Genomic DNA, 16,380 nt, shown 5'->3' with positions numbered 1-16,380 from the left:
CAGCCAATCATATCAATGCACTAGTAAGGGGGGGTCATTGGCAGGGGGGGGCCATTTCCCCCTTCTTTGACTTATCCCAACTTCCTAAAGAACAGAACAGAAGCACTGACGAAAGCCGTTCAAGAGCACAAAACGTGACGAGTTTCAGGGCCCCTTGCAGATTCTCTGCTCCACTCCGAACGGTAAGCCTATTCTGCTGTAGTATTGCCCTGTCAAGCTCGCCATTTACTACGTAAAACAGAACGATCTCCGTTTCGTTTTGGGAATCTCGTACTAAACCCTGATCGTTACGCCTCTGATGTGCAGGGACCTTGCTTCATCTGCCTTGGTCACTGCGGCGGATCAGCTTCCGTAAAGAGTAGAAACCCCAACGGAGCGTTATGCATCTGAGCCAAAAGATCTCACTAATGCAACCTTATTCGGCCGAATCCACATGCTGAAGACGCCCAGGGTTTTATGCTACCAAGAATCGAGCTGCCGTATACACTCGATTGTCGTAGACTTTTCTTGTTCCGAAACCAGAAGCGGAAATTTAGTCAATATCCTGTGCTGTTAAGATTCTCCGTCATTTCCAATTGCACTTTTCTTTGCAGGTTACAAATACTTAAGGAGATCGCCATGACGCAGCCTTGACGGCGTGCTTGGTTCCGTGGTCAGACGTTCTATGCCCAAAGCGTCCCATAATGTCTTCTTCCTATTCTTTCAGCTCCCTTGAGAGCCTCTCCCTGGCGGATAGAGTGTTATTCAACCGATTCAGCAAGGGGCCTGAGTGTCCTATTCCGTACAATGTTGCTCACCACGCTTTTGAGGCAGTTGCGCTGGCGCACCCTGATCTCATTGCCGTTCGACATTATGATGGGAGCACCATCACATACCGAGAGCTCAACCGAAGGGCAAACATGTTGGCGAACGAGCTGATACATACTTTCGGCTTGAGGGTTGGAGATCGTGTTGTGTTGGTGTACTCGCGTTGCATTGAGATGGTTGTCTTTATCCTCGCCGTCCTCAAAGCCGGCGGACAGTACGTGCCATTGGATGGTGGCATCGTCACCGACGACACATTAGGCTTTGACATTGCCGACTCCGACGCTCCGGTTGTTCTCTGTCTCCCCAAGTTCTTTGACAAGGTTATTCGCAGCATTCCAGATGATCGACGGAACATTGTCAATGTTCTCGATCTGGACAGCCACTCAGATCTCTGGCGCAGAGGTAACCCTTCACACCCGATGGTGGAGGTCGGTCCAGATGATGGTGCATATGTCATCTACACTTCGGGTACGACAGGCCGACCTAAGGGTGTGGACGTGAGACATCGAGGTGTCACCAATACCCTTTTGGCAGAACCATCCAAGTTGGGCATTAGACCTGGCAGGAACGTGGCACAGCAGCTGAATGTTGCATTCGATATGTGTAAGTGAGATGTGACTGAGATCAATTGACTTGACTAACCATTCTTGTCAACAGGTGCCTGGGAGATCTTGGGTACAATGATGAACGGCGGAACTCTTCACATCAGAGGCAGCGGTCTCGAGCCCTGGACCGAGTGTCTCCAACGATGCGACACCATCATCGCTACCCCATCGGTCGTTCAAAAATACATGCCACGAATCGAAGACTTCCCCAATGTCGATACAATCGCTGTCGGTGGCGAGCCTTGTCCTTTGGCGCTCGCTGAGAAATGGGCTCCCCATGTCAACTTCTGGAACGTCTGCGGACCGACCGAGATCAGCATGCTCAACACAGCGCATCTTCACCAACCAGGCATTCCGTTGTCAATTGGCAAGCCTAATCCCAACACGAATGTTTACATCTTGGACGATAATGAGAACCCTGTTCCAATTGGCCAGCCTGGTGTTATGTGGGCTGGAGGCCCAGGTGTCTCTCGAGGCTACATCAATCTCCCCGAACTTACGGCCACTCGCTACAAGCTGGACAAGTTTACCAACGATGGGTAAGTTCTTGATAACAACACTGCAACTGAATAACACTAACATGAATAGCAACATGATGTTCAACACCGGCGATCTGGCCCAGTGGCTCGAAGACGGCAGCCTCCTCCCCCTCGGCCGAAAAGACGACCAGGTCAAGATCCAAGGCTTCCGCGTCGAGCTCGACGGCGTATCCCGCTCCATCGAATCAAATCCCGGCGTCATAAAAGGCTGCGCCCTCAAGATCGACAACGCTCTGTGGGGCTTCTACTCATCCCACGTCCCAATCGCTGAAACGGAACTGAAACAAACCGTTGGCAAGACCCAGCCCTTCTACGCCGTCCCCACAATCTGGAAACATCTTCCCGTTCTAGAACTCACGCCGAATGGAAAGATTGACAAGAGAGTGCTGTACAAGATCGCTGAGGGCAGTGATAATGTGCAGCAGACGGTTGTGAAGGCTAGACCGGAGACGGTATGGCCATCGCATGAGCGCTTGCTGTCAATTGGCAGTTCAAGCGATGGAACGCTCTTCGAGGGTGAGAAGAATGGTACCATGAGGGATCTGGAGAAGGACCTCAAGGGTGTTATTGAGGACTTTGAAGAGGTCGAGACTGAAGAGTATGCACTCCCTGATAAGAATGGCTTTCACGGATGGCGCTGGCTGCGTCACACTGCATTCTCAGCATATCGCAAGCTCTTCGGGCTCATCTTCCTGTCCAATCTCACTGTCCTCATTTTCCTTCTCTGGGAGAGCCGTAACAACAACTTCTTCCCTTCTCCTTCCAAGGTCGCAACAGCTGTTGCATCGAATCTTCTCTGCGCCGTCCTCGTACGTCAAGACTACGTCGTCAATGCGATATTCTTCGTCTGTTCCCGAGTCCCCACGTCATTCCCCCTGTCTATCCGAAGGCACTTTGCCCGTGTATATCATAATGGTGGTGTTCACTCTGGCTGCGCTGTCTCCGCTACTGCTTGGTGGTTCATGTACACCATCTCGACTAGCCGGGACTTCCTTCTCGAGACATATCAACCTCCCATCAAGTGTGTTGTTCTTGCATTGACTTATGTCATTCTGCTTCTTCTCTGCTTCATCCTTGCCATGGCGTACCCCAGTGTCCGTATGAAGATGCACGATCAGTTTGAGTGGGCGCATCGCTTTGTCGGCTGGTTCTCTGTCGCTCTTGTTTGGGCTCATGTTATTACATTAACAGCAGCAACGGCAACTGAGCCCTTGGGGGACGCATTGGCCAAGAATCCAACGATTTACCTGCTATCGCTCATCACTCTCAGCATCGCTCTACCTTGGGCCAGACTCCGTCGCGTCAACGTCAGGCCCGAACCTCTCTCCAACCATGCTGTGCGCCTTCATTTTGACTTTTGCACCCCTGGGCCTTGCACCTCACGAGGTGTTCGCATCACTGATCGACCCATGATTGAGTGGCATGCTTTCGCAGCGATTCCTGAACCCAGCGGCAAAGGTTTCTCAATCATTGTATCTAAAGCAGGTGACTGGACCAAACGAATCATTGAGAAGCCTCCTACATCCATCTGGACTCGAGGTACTCCAGCATCTGGTGTTCTTGCTGTCGCTCCGCTGTTCAAGAAAGTTGTTCTGGTGGCAACAGGATCAGGCATCGGACCCTGTATGCCCGTCATCATGGAGAGGCGTGTTCCGTGCCACGTAGTCTGGTCTACCAAGAACCCTCTCTCAACGTATGGACAAGAGATTCTCGATACTATTCTTGCCATGGACTCTGAGGCCATTATCTGGGATACAGATAAGAAGGGTCGCCCAGATATGGTCAAGTTGGCATATCAAGCCTACAAGGAGAGTGGTGCTGAATGTGTGTGCATCATTTCCAACCGGTCGACGACGGCGAAAGTGGTTTATCAGCTGGAGAGTCGCGGTATTCCGGCGTACGGTCCCATCTTGGATTCTTAAAATTTGGTGGGCGGGGACTTTGAAGCGTTCTTTGCGGGTGAGCCAGTACCAGCTTTGGCTTTCAAGCAAGTTCTTCTTTTGTTTATATAGGTGCAAATAATAAAATTAATTAAATATTGAGATCATGGAAGTGTCTTATGAGGGTGTGCTCGTTCCATTTTGCAACATCCGGAGACTGCGGGCGATCGGACCCAGGACGGGTGGACCGCAAGTACGGATAATTGTCGCGCTGCAGTAAAAGAATTAATAAGATAAGATCGCTCAAATGCCAAATCTTCAAAGCTTGCTCCTGCGACTCGCAGACGCCGTCAGGAATCGGCTTATCGTTCTCATTCGTATCAAGGTTGTTGCCAATAAGGTTATTGACTATGTTGTGATAAAAGCATATTATCATGTTTTGGATTTAGAGGCTTATCTGTCTCAAGGGTATACATATATGCAATTGCCTTTCAAAATCTAAAGTCAATTTGGGCTTTTTTTATATATATATAGATATTGGCTTGATATGTCTCGTTGAGCCGTCATAAGTTTTAACTACCAATCTTTCTATTATTCATATGTTGGAGTTTCCTCCAGAGCGCAGAATCATTTCGCACTGAGTTCCCCGAAGCAAGGCTGTACCGCATGTTGTACCGCCCGATAAGACCTCCCAAAAACAGACAAAACAAATCAGCAGGATTCGTGGCCCGATCTCGATTCTCCCTGCATTTTTATGACCGTCCGAGGGTATCGGCCCCGTCACCGCCGGCCCCAACAGATCGGCGACCAACGTCTCACAGCGGCCCCGCCGACTTTTACCGTCTCGCTCCACGGCTGTCGGCCTCACCCACGATACGATATCTATAAATCCTTCCCAACGGCCCACAAATTAACCATGATTTTCCTCCAAAATAACCTTACTTTCTTCCTGGGGCAATCATGAAGAAGACGATCGATTATTACGAAGTTGAACCGACGGTGAAGGAGGCGCTGGGGGAATGCGTTCCTAGCCGACATGATTCACTTCGCTTTGCTAAGTCTTTGTTTCCTTGCTTGAATTGGCTGCCCAGATACAACTGGCGGTGGCTGTTAGGTGACAGCATCGCTGGCTTGACCGTTGGGCTGGTCGTTATTCCTCAAGCCATGGCGTATGCCCTTCTCGCCACACTACCGCCAGACTTTGGGCTGTATACCTCTTTTGCTGGTGCGGCAACGTACTGGTTATTCGGAACATCGAAAGACATTGTCATTGGAGTACGTCAATCATCCATATTTTTTACATCTTGGCTAACATTGAGGCTGTAGACCACCGCTGTTGGTTCTCTTCTCGTCGGAGAAGTCATTTCCCACGTCCACGAATCACGACCAGATACCTACACAAGCGCCGAGATCGCGGGAACATTATCATTCATGACTGGCATTATTCTCTTCGCAATGGGTCTATTTCGTCTTGGCTGGCTGGTCGAAGTCATTCCCTACATCCCAGTATCAGCCTTCATCACCGCAGCCAGCATCTCCATCATGTGCACTCAGCTCCCCGTATTACTGGGTATCCATGGCGTCAATACACGTGAAGAGCCTTACAAAGTGTTCATATCAACAATGAAGAACCTTGGCGGCACCAAGCTGGACGCTGCTATCGGTATCACCTGTCTTGTTCTGCTTGAGTTGGCCAAGTTTGTCTTTGCCAAGTTGGAGGCTCGTCAACCTGCGCGAAAGAAGATGTGGTCGATCATGTCTTCCCTGCGCCTCACCTTCGCCATGCTACTATATACATTGGTGAGCTTCCTGGTCAACCGCAACTTGAAGGAAGATGAGAGCAAGTTCCGAATTGTGGGACACATCAACCAAGGTAAGTCAGTCTCTCAACATCGCCTCTTCAACCGCTGACCCACACAGGCTTCGTTCATGCTGGTCTTCCGGATCTAAAGCCTGATCTCATTGGCGTTGTTCTCCCACAAAGCCCCATCATCATTATCATCCTCATCGTCGAGCATATCGCCATCGCCAAAAGCTTCGGTAAGAAGCATGGGTACGAGGTTGCCCCATCGCAAGAGATCATGGCTCAAGGTACAGCAAACATCATCGGCCCATTCCTGGGTGGCTACTCATGCACGGGGTCATTTGGCGCCTCAGCTGTTCTATCAAAGGCTGGTGTCAAGACACCCATGGCTGGCCTTTTCAGCGCCTTCATGCTACTTCTTGCGCTTTACGCTCTTACGGGAGTGTTTTACTTCATTCCACGCGCTGCTTTGGCTGGTCTGATCATCCATGCTGTTTCAAACCTCGTTGCTTCTCCGTCTACAGTGATGAAGTATTGGCGACTGTCACCTTTTGAGTTTTTCATCTGGGTGGCCGGTGTTATTATCGCAATTTTCACGGGACTTGAGACGGGTATCTATGTCACCACTGGTCTCTCGTTCCTACTTCTACTTGTTCGCATTGCTCGCACCAGCGGCGAATTTCTTGGTCGGGTCACTGTCCAGCAGATTGATCCAAGCGAAGACGAGCAGCCTTTTTCTACAACTGCGCGCGAGAAGGCACCATCGCGTGACATTTACCTTAGTCTTTCACGAAAAGACGCTTCCAACAAAGACATCGCAGTCGAAAGCCCCCACCCAGGCATCTTGATCTACCATTTCCCCGAGGGCCTCAATTATCTCAACCAAGCAATGCACTTCAAGACGTTGACAGATTACGTGTATACTCACACAAGGCGGGCGACCGAGGAGCCAGAGTGCGACAAGTCGGAGGCTCTTTGGTGCGACAAACCAGTCGTGCACAAAGGAGACACAGGACTTCCTGTGTTACGAGCAATCGTGATCGACTGTTCAACAATTCATAATATTGACATCACCAGTGTACAAGGACTGGTCGATGTGAGAAATGCACTTGATCGATGGGCGAGCCCATATTCAATTCAATGGCATTTTGGGGGGCTCAGAAATCGATGGGCGAGGCGAGCTTTGACAGCTGTCGGCTTCGGCCAGAGTGCGACAGAAAATGGGCATTCAATTGGAAGCTGGACTTCAATTCTGCCATTGGCCAGATCATTTGACGAAGAACACGGAAACAGAAGACGACAGAGCAGCACAGACGACGAAAGCATAATTGGCACACAAACAAGCACAGAAATCGAATCGTCATCATCTGTTACACCAGCAGAAAAACAAGGTCTGAGACCAGTTTTCCCGACCGACAGGCCCTTCTTCCACGCCGATCTTGACGAGGCGGTGACGGCGGCGGTGGCCAATGCAAGAAGAAGCGAGTGCCGTCCAGGAACCGAGACGGAAACAGAAAATGACTGATTGTTTCCGACTTCCGGGCGCCGAAGTCAACAGCCCCACTCCGTCCGTTCTTCGCCGAGCCGTTCCGGAGAAAATCAGTGGATATCGGCGTCTTCAAAAAACTCTAATTTTTTCATCGGACCGGGGACTAGATTTAATGATCATTTGGTTTACTAGCGAGTTTAAGCTGCACTAGAGCGGAAATGAAGCGTGATTTTAGACAGCGATAGAGCGAGTTAATAGAGCAAAGATTTTCAACCTCTGCCATGTGTCTTGAACTTTATCATCAAAAAACAACATCAAAGAGCTACATACATAGACCTTTTTAACAATCATGGCAACAAGCTTGATAACAGGTGCCATCTTTGGCACAGGCCTCACTCTCTCAGGCGTAGCAAACCCGCAGGTCATAAAGAATCAATTCCGCCTCTCCGACTTCCACATGCTGGCCACGTTCCTTACCGCATCCGCGACCAGTGCCACAATCTTCACCCTCTACAACTCCAAAACCACAAAGATCCCAGCCCGGTCAGCAAGTTCGCACGGATGGCTGGGCCCATACGACGGCAACCTAATTGGTGGTGCCATGCTGGGTCTGGGGATAAGCTTAACGGGTGCTTGTCCCGGGACAGTCCTGGTGCAAGCCACGGCGGGTATTGGCGCCAGTCGGCTTCTCGCATGCACGTCGCTCCTTGCGGGCGTTATCTGGGTGCGGTGTAAGCCGTACGTAGTCAAGCCGCCGACGAGCCGTGTCCAGAACACATCAGTCATGGATGTAACCGGGTTATCTGCAGGCAAGGTTCTCGTCGGGTATGAGATAACGATGCTTGCGATACTTGCTGGCATCTTATACATCGCCCCGAGAAGTGTTACCATGCTGCATCCGGTTGTCGGTGGCCTCCTCATCGGCCTCGGACAGTTATCGTCTGTTATCTTGACCGAGAAGCCCGTTGGCGTCAGCGGTGCCTATGAGGAGTTTGGAAAGTTCTTCTGGGATATTGTCGGTGGCAAGGGTATCAAATCGATCCCTCAGAACATACTCTTTGCATGTGGATTGATGATGGGTTCTTGGGCGGCGATGTCCAAATTTCCGGCCATCCGGGAGGTCATGGCACAAAGCGAACAGGCATCACTGCCAATGGTTCTGGCTGGCGGAGCTTTTCTGACTTTTGGCGCTCGCATCGCCGGCGGATGCACGAGTGGTCACGGCATCAGTGGTATGGCCACGATGGGATTGAGTTCCTTTATCACCATCGTTTCGATGTTTGGTGCTGGACTGGTGGCTGGACTCTGGTTTGCTTAGATATTGGGGCTGAAAGAGGCTTACTGATTGCTTATTGTATTTTCTGCTTATATACTATACTTTAGAATAGAAGCTTGATGAACCTTAGATCTAATAGATTGGATTTGATTTAATGCGGTATCCCGAGAGATAGAGGTAATTTTCAATCTGTTTTGGCTGGCTAAACTATCATTCTGAGTACCGTTTCCAGGCTATTATACAATATGCAACCCTTGGCTAGGGCATCTTGTCACAAGGCTTCTCTACCACGACGAACCCGTCACTGGTAAATGAATAGTCTTCAGTCCTGCTGGGTTCGGTGCCGGCAGTCGTCCACCTCTGATGTTGACCTGCAACGAGGGATGGATCAATCGAGGCGCAGCAAGGGACTCGTCACGTTTCTTGCGCATCTCAATGAACTCGTGCTCGTGTGTCCCGTCTTTGAGGTGTTTGTTGTTCTCTCGGTGTTCCTTCACCGTGGCAAAAGGAACCGGGGCTTCCCGGTCAGCTGGTGGATAGTCATGTCCAACCCAGATCTTTGTATCTTCTGGCAGTGCCAGAATCTTGCGGCCAGAGTTGAAGATGGCTTCAGCACTGCCACCGGGGAAGTCTGCGCGGGCGGAACCGATGTCAACGTGGAAGATGGAATCACCAACAAACACGTTTTCTAGGTAACGAGTTAGTAACCATTGTAGAGGCGTATTAGTTTGAATGTGACTTACTGCCAATATGATATCCCATGTGATCTGGCGTATGACCAGGGAGATGAACAGCACAGGCAGTCAAAGTGCCAATGGTGAACTCATCATTGTCTTCCCATAGCTTATCAAACACAGTATCATACTCTCTGGGATCGATACCATATCGTTCTCCGAACAAGCTCTGGACCTGGCGGATAAGCTTTCCAATGCCGATGAGTGGCTTGGAACCTTGACTTCTGGCAAGGGCTGACTGGAGATATGATGCAGCAGTCAAATGGTCCGCATGAGCATGCGTCTCTAGAATCATCTCAATCTTCAAGCCATTATCTTTGACAGTCTTGAGGATGGCATCAGCCGATCCCGTCGACACTGCTGCTTTGACGGGATCATAGTCCAGGACCGGGTCGATGATGACGGCGCTTTTGGTGTTTGGGTCCGATACGATGTACTGCCAGGTGCCAGTGACTGGTTCGAATAGGGAGTGGACCGTTGGTTCTGCCATTATGGTCGTGGTGGTCGCAAATCTAGCGCGGCCGATGATGTGATTTTGGGTTGGATGTCGTGAGTGTAAAAGACAAGGTTGTCTCGATGCTAGACTCTTTTGGCAACTAATGTGGCTTCTTCTTTGAACGGAATTGTCCGCAGTTGTGTAATAATTCCGTCTGTTGGAAGATCGTGACACAGCTAGCGATGTGAAAGCTTTTGTTGGTACGGTTTCAAGAGCAACTGCACTTCTGCGAATAGTGGATGTAAGCGACGCCATTGTCGTAAATGTTATACAGGGGATAATTATACAAGGGCTATGATAGTATTGCGAAAGACTTGCTGAGAAATGCTAATAATCTAGTGCCCGACGCGAATGATCTGGAAACTTTGATCTGATATAATTGTCCCGTCCCGGGGACTTGTTTGGCTTCCGCTTTTGATCCCCGAGAGGTGGATCCCAGCCCGCCCGACTCGGCGATTGAACTGAGACGAGTATTGAGCATACTGTCGCGGCAAATGGAGAGCGATAGCCTATAACGGCGTTCTAGATATTTCTAATATCGTATGATTAAGTTCATGGAATTCATGAGAGCTATCAGTCATAAATGTACTGTAATTAATGCTGTCGGGCGATCGGCGGCTGGGGGTCGGCCCCACTTGAAGCAGCCGCAGGCGTAGGGTAACCAGAGGATAAGGACAACAGCAGAAACTCAGGACAAATTGACAGCTTGGTCGGGGCAGATGATTCAAGTTACTTCATGTTCGGGGGTACTTGAGAGATCATCCAGGCATTCCGAGAGGATGGAAGAGAATTACGAAGGCTGAATAATCAGAGTTTCGTGAAGGGAGCAAATGGCAAAGAAAAAAAGGCTGTGGATGAACGCAGGGAATACTTACTGCAATGTCTATTCTCGTCATGATTTATCATTTTCTTTTACTACATAATGCCTAGCACAAGATCTATCGGTAAGGGTTCTAGTTTTACCATGGATATCTCGTAGCAACCATGTCTTCCATTACGCCAAATGAACGAGATCAGTTCGTGAGTTGCGAAATATAGAACGAGCATGTATGCTAGGTCACAATAAGGGATACCATTTGTGCAGGCAATCTTGTGAGCTAGGAAAAGTACTCCTTAGCAGACGTCAGCAGATCACTTTACCCAGAAGCGATGTCTTATCGATTGGCCCGTATCTTATCTTATCGACTCCAAGATAAGAATCACCAGCACCCAGAGTTTGCGAACAGATTTTACAAGGCAAGTTACTCTAGGAATAATCATTGGTATCATTAAATTCTCTTCGCTTTAACTGAGTGACTTATGCTAGAGGCCGATACTCGGTCGAGCCCTGGGGATGCCTGTCGCCGACAAAAATTGGTTCCGAGACGTTATTCGTGCCGATCTGGTTATATCTGTGTTGTCGGCAGCTGACGATGCCGTGGAAGATAAGGCAAATGCACGAGAAAAGACTACAAATGGTCAGCATAATGAACTTGATCCTAGACCTCCCATGAACTTACAATGCCAAGCCGCCAAGACCGACGCAAGTAGCAAAGACGTATCCGTAAAAACTCGTCACGTTGTTGAGACTGTCGGGGCACTTATTGTTTTCGCAGTAATCAGTGCCGTGGGCCCATAGCACCGCTGTTTGTGCCGCAAGGACGGCAAATGACACGAGCCAGAATAAAGTGAGAATGGTGTCAAGAATCGCGGCGACCAAGTGATTGAAGAGGCGGTTGGAGAACATGTGAGCAAATGCCATCCATGTTGAGACCAGAAGTGAAGCAGAGCTCTGTAAACAATGTCAGCAAATCCTTTCCATTGACGATAGGGTCTTTTTTCTTCTTACGTACGGTTATGATCAACAAGCAGTTCCCCGGAATTACGACGGCATTTATTGTGAAAGACGTGACAACGATGGTGATGATGTTCAGTACAGCTTGGAAGATGCGCAGAACCGTGAATCCGGTGGGGTATTGCGAGAGATCAGGGCGACGGGAAGCCATTTCGGTCGTTATCTGATAATACTCAGATATTCTTGAACTGTTGTTTCCAAGTGGCAACGAAAATTAAGAGAGGAAGAGTATTTCTATCGACTTGGCGGAAATAGACATGTCCATAATAAAGGAGATTTTCCGAGGCTGGGATATATAAATATCGTTCCGCTTGTTTGGGCCCAAGCCTCAGTCAGTGGCTCAAGTGTTTGAATCCTGTCAGATTTCATCCTGGATTGAGATGGCTTCTCCGAGCGTCAGCCTCAGGGTCGTGGAGTCAGGCTGACAGAAACCATGCTGACCCATATAGTAGTGGACCATGCAAGATTGATATGCTATCTATCAATGTCAAAGAAAAAAGAGGAAGAGCTGAATATGAGGACAATGAACCTTATTCGAGATGAAGGTAAAGTGAGAGAAAACTATCATGTCCTTTTTCGAGATGGTTTGTGGTTATTTTCTGATCTGCGATGTTGATGAGCCCGCGACACCGCTTGTCAGAATAGGAGCCCCATCCCTGCGTACACGGCATGGCGCAGCACTGAGCCAGCCGCAAGATTAATTAGCCGCCTAGACGAGATTTTCTCCGGGAAATAAGTTCCACTATCTAAGATATCAGCATTATAAGGCTGTTTTGTTTCCAAGTGATGTCACTGCCACATTCTTTTCTAGGCTGTTGTGGATCGCCCAGACAGGACCTAGCCTCCTCGGCAGAAAGTTGACACAAAACACTGGCCATTAAGAGCATGGAATGTAGCTTTAGATTCTAGAGCTTACGAGGTTCGATACATAATCGGGAGGCAAGTTGATGCTACACCAGCAATCTCGAGAAGAACGCAAGGGCTGCTACACAATTTGGCGGAGCCTTACGGACCCAAAGAGTCAGATCCACAGAGACCCATTTCAAATTCACTTGACCATCTAGAAGAGGAAAACTGAATGGTAGTCGTGTTATTACTATCTCTAAATCATTGTAAATGGCATGTATTTGCAGCAAAATCTCGTGCAGTAGATGTCGGACACAAGAGTTGAAGCCCGTCCCTTATTGAACAATGGCAGGGTGGTCCATGTAGCATGCAGCACACTGCTCAGTCCTCCAGACATAAATCAAGTTCTTGCAGCCGGGACATTCCGCACATTGACATATCTCGCTGTGAGGGTACTGACTTGGCTGGACACCGACGTTGGCTGAGATTGGAGAGAGCATTTCGGCTGCACCGTCCTGAGGAGACGATGGGACTGAAGAGGCGATCGTGGAGGTCGTTGAGGGTTTCATGTTGAATGTGGTCGAAGAATGGCTATTGTCCTCTGAAATTATTGGTCAAAGTGAAAGGTTTGTTATCTTGAGTTGGGTGGCACTAGAGTTTGAGGTAATGCAAGTGTGAGATTTATCAGGTTCGTCGAAATGGTGCCTCGCTTTTATACACAAAGAGAAAGAAAGGCGATTCACAGCGGGCAACGGAATGACATTTCAACATGTTATGAAGGACTCGGCTGTAGTGCTTCAGCTAAACTTCAGAAGTAAAGTTGTGATGCTGGATACAAGTTACTAGCGCCTGTGTATATACGTGATGCTCTCAGCGATATCCACGGAATCACAGTCTCCTCCAGCTGTAAAAATATTTCATGCATATCATAATAACCATAGCTAGTTTATCTTCATCCTCCTTGAAGCCTTGTATGAGATTGCAGGAGTGTCCGAGCGCCAAGATTCGTAAAGCAGAATGTCTGCATCAGGCGAACGACTTCAAGCCTGAAGCTGACAAAATCTCATGTATTACGCATGATATTGAACACAAGCTCATGCTAAATGGGATTACATCTTCGGTAAAGATCATAGACTTCATCTTGTTAGTCACCCATGGTTTGGCGGTGTTCGTCTGATGAGGTAGTTCAAAGAACCATCATTCAATGCTTTGGTGGTGCTGTTCATAGTGCAGACAAAGGAATGAAACCCATCTTTGGGAATAAAGTAAGGTAGATCGTTATATCAGTTTAAAATCTGAACCGAAGACAGAAGATCCCATATCGTTCGCAGAAGATAATGAATTTGGCTAACAGCAGCCACTGTGTCGGTGAAGCACTGGCCAAGCGTCACCGTGAACAAGTAATCCGAACGATCTCGACATAAGAGCCTTGTTTGCTTGAACAGAAGTGTTTGAGTCTTTTTCAGAGTGTATAAATGCCATGCATCTGCCCTGCAATATGAGAAGAATCATTACTTGCATCACCGCAACATCCACTACCAATTCACAACAACACATCAACAGCATTACAGCTACGACCATCTACTCACACACACAGCAACCACTAAAAACCTACCTTCAAAATGTATCCTTCCGTTGTTTTCACTGCTGAGTCTTCGGCCCCCTCTTCACCCACCGAGACTACTCACAGCTACTTCCCTTCCCTCATCCCTGCTGAGTATGGTCCCCAGCCTATTCAGTGCCCTCACAGCACTCGATGCGAGTGTACCGGCTGCAGTGGATGCAAGAACGAGATTTCTAACTGGGGCACCATGCAGTGCTCTAGCTGCAACATGAACTGCCCCGCCTAAGTGGCTATTCATAGCCAACTTGGGATGCTTTGTTTTCTCCAGGCTTGCGCTTCTTGAATGCCTAGCATGTTTTAGATTGGTATTTATCTTTGGCATGGTTTGCGATGAAGAGGTTTAGATTGAGTAGGACAGAAGTATAGAAATTGAGAAATTATAAAAAGAGCATAGTAACAAAGTTCCTGGAGTAATCCTTTTATTATGTGATGCAATAACAGGCGACGGACACTGGGAACCCCCCAGTATGTAATGATTGCGACCTTAAAGTCTACAATACAGGATATAGAATGAATATATCCTGTTTCAGTAGAACGTGAGCGTGACATCTTGATGTAGAAGGTTCCTGGTGCTTGTAACATACTTTCCCTCTAATAAACACCAAGCGCAATGTTGAACTTAACAAGAAATATGGAAGGATTCTTGCTGTTTATGGGCTCGGCATCACATTCAAAGTCACGAGCAATTCAACGGAGCTAATTGGTATGCTTGGTAAGAGTTTCTTTGATTTTCCCTGACATGTTGAGCAACCTGCCAGGTCTCTTATTCGCTTCACCCTGAACGCCGCATAGGAAATCACACCAGAGAACAATACCAAAGCCTTCCAAAAATGAAAAGATCAAAACCTACATTAACAAATATCGTATACGCGGATTGTAGGTAGCTTGCATCAACAAGGATGCGAAAGAGATTAAATAGGCCACCTCATCTCGAGCCCCCGACAATATCTAAACTGGGCAGTTGCAATAGCAATCGTAGCACTGGAGGCTGCTGATGCAGTAGATCTTCCCAGTACAGCTATCACAGCCCTGGCACCGGCAGCGAATACCTTTACCACACTCATGGACATGAGGCTCTTGAACAAGAGGGCCAGGATAGTTCTCCGGTTTGGCTTCGCAGCGCGACTCCGGGACTGAGGGAGTAACGGATGATTGGAGAGACGGACTCATGGTGGCGAGTGAGATGAAAAATACCTGGGGTTAAGCTGATGTTTTTGTGTGGAAATGCGTTGGTAGCTCTTGATATGACCGGAGGCTGGATACTTGCCAGTACGATGGTGAACTGAGAGAGCACTTGGGACGAAATCGTTACCGATAGGATTAATGACGCTGCCAAGAAGGGGGCGAGGCCAGTGGGTTTTATATCTGGGAACAATACGTGAAGAGGCCGAGTTTGCTTCCTTAGCATGTTCACCTTGATTCGAAAGCGGATATTTTATCCCTGACGTCTCTATTATTGACCTCTGAACAGGAACAAAATTTCTTTTGTCTGATTCACCTCTGGTACTGGTGACGTGATACGCGGCTGAATAAAGAACAATAAATTGTTAATAACCCTATGGGCCTGTCTCTTTTTTGCTTGGTTACTGAAAGCTCCCTGAGCAAGCGTCTGCTGTATAGATGCGATTTCACCTGGAGAGATTGAATGTGTATCTTGTCGCCCGCTGCCTCATCGATATACATCGTATGCCGAATGGCAAAACCTGATGTCAGTGACAATGGAAGATCTAGGAGGAATCGATTTACAAATACATTTTGGAGGCATGCGACCTGGTTCATAAGTACAAAAGATATTCATATTGATTTCTGTAAGATCTTAGTATGCATTAAATGGATTAGATATACGTATCCATCGATGTGGAAAGAAACTCTGGTGTAACAAGGCGACTGAACTATTGATATGTCTATTGGAAGTAGCTCGCCTACTCTCGGCTTCTGGCCAATAACATTTCGCTTAAAGTCATCTTGGACTCACTAAGAATGTGATAGCAGTTCAGCTGCACTTGTGCCGCCAATCGGATCCAGCGCTATAAGATCCCTGAAACCTCCCTAGACACAAACGGCAGTGATTTATCAAAGCTCAGCGAGCCACGTTCCCGCCACAAGGGATAGTTCCTTGGTCCAGAACGGAATTTAATCCATGGGGACGGGCCGAGCCACTGAGATATCGCTAATTCATACTGCTATTGGGAGTGATAGCAGGATATTCAGCTCCGCCGTCGCCAGCCTGGTCTTAGCTTGTCGTAGCGGCTGGGGTCTGGACAGGTCTCTATTAAAGCCATTACTGTAGTGTGACGGTGGGAGTTTCTAAACAAGTAAACTAGTCTATACTAGGTTTATGTTTACAGAATACGTAGGGCATTATACTAAGCACATTAGATTATCACGTCTCTTAATAGTTAATAGTATGTGTTAGGCTTATTGAGGTAAAGAAGTCTTATTAATA

General features: G+C 48.2%; 5 protein-coding genes across 5 annotated transcripts; 3 read left to right on the top strand and 2 right to left on the bottom strand.

Moving 5' to 3' along the window:
* Nucleotides 1–683: 683 nt before the first annotated feature.
* On the top strand, nucleotides 684–3,873 carry FTJAE_10531 (non-ribosomal peptide synthetase; the record flags this gene model as incomplete). Its single annotated transcript, XM_037343383.1, has 3 exons — nucleotides 684–1,410; nucleotides 1,465–1,951; nucleotides 2,001–3,873. 3 exons carry the CDS (start codon nucleotides 684–686, stop codon nucleotides 3,871–3,873), a joined length of 3,087 nt encoding a protein of 1,028 aa, XP_037202416.1.
* Nucleotides 3,874–4,791: 918 nt separating this feature from the next.
* On the top strand, nucleotides 4,792–7,160 carry FTJAE_10530 (sulfate permease II; the record flags this gene model as incomplete). Its single annotated transcript, XM_037343382.1, has 3 exons — nucleotides 4,792–5,106; nucleotides 5,158–5,704; nucleotides 5,752–7,160. The coding sequence occupies 3 exons, from the start codon at nucleotides 4,792–4,794 to the stop codon at nucleotides 7,158–7,160; spliced, it is 2,271 nt and encodes a 756-aa protein (XP_037202415.1).
* A 313-nt stretch (nucleotides 7,161–7,473) lies between these two features.
* Nucleotides 7,474–8,442, top strand: FTJAE_10529 (uncharacterized protein; the record flags this gene model as incomplete). Its single annotated transcript, XM_037343380.1, has 1 exon — nucleotides 7,474–8,442. One exon carries the CDS (start codon nucleotides 7,474–7,476, stop codon nucleotides 8,440–8,442), a length of 969 nt encoding a protein of 322 aa, XP_037202414.1.
* Nucleotides 8,443–8,684: 242 nt separating this feature from the next.
* On the bottom strand, nucleotides 8,685–9,624 carry FTJAE_10528 (metallo-beta-lactamase domain protein; the record flags this gene model as incomplete). The annotated part of the gene is made up of 2 exons (XM_037343379.1): nucleotides 8,685–9,088; nucleotides 9,144–9,624. 2 exons carry the CDS (start codon nucleotides 9,622–9,624, stop codon nucleotides 8,685–8,687), a joined length of 885 nt encoding a protein of 294 aa, XP_037202413.1.
* Nucleotides 9,625–10,927: 1,303 nt separating this feature from the next.
* FTJAE_10527 (uncharacterized protein) lies at nucleotides 10,928–11,615 on the bottom strand (the record flags this gene model as incomplete). The annotated part of the gene is made up of 3 exons (XM_037343378.1): nucleotides 10,928–11,078; nucleotides 11,130–11,401; nucleotides 11,463–11,615. The coding sequence occupies 3 exons, from the start codon at nucleotides 11,613–11,615 to the stop codon at nucleotides 10,928–10,930; spliced, it is 576 nt and encodes a 191-aa protein (XP_037202412.1).
* Between the last annotated feature and the right edge of the window lie 4,765 nt (nucleotides 11,616–16,380).

Source organism: Fusarium tjaetaba, assembly GCF_013396195.1.
Source record: "Fusarium tjaetaba strain NRRL 66243 chromosome Unknown NRRL66243_c0000245, whole genome shotgun sequence".
Lineage (NCBI taxonomy): Eukaryota > Fungi > Ascomycota > Sordariomycetes > Hypocreales > Nectriaceae > Fusarium > Fusarium tjaetaba.
The sequence above is the reverse complement of the archived record's forward strand: the minus strand, read 5'-3'. Positions and strand labels throughout refer to the sequence as shown.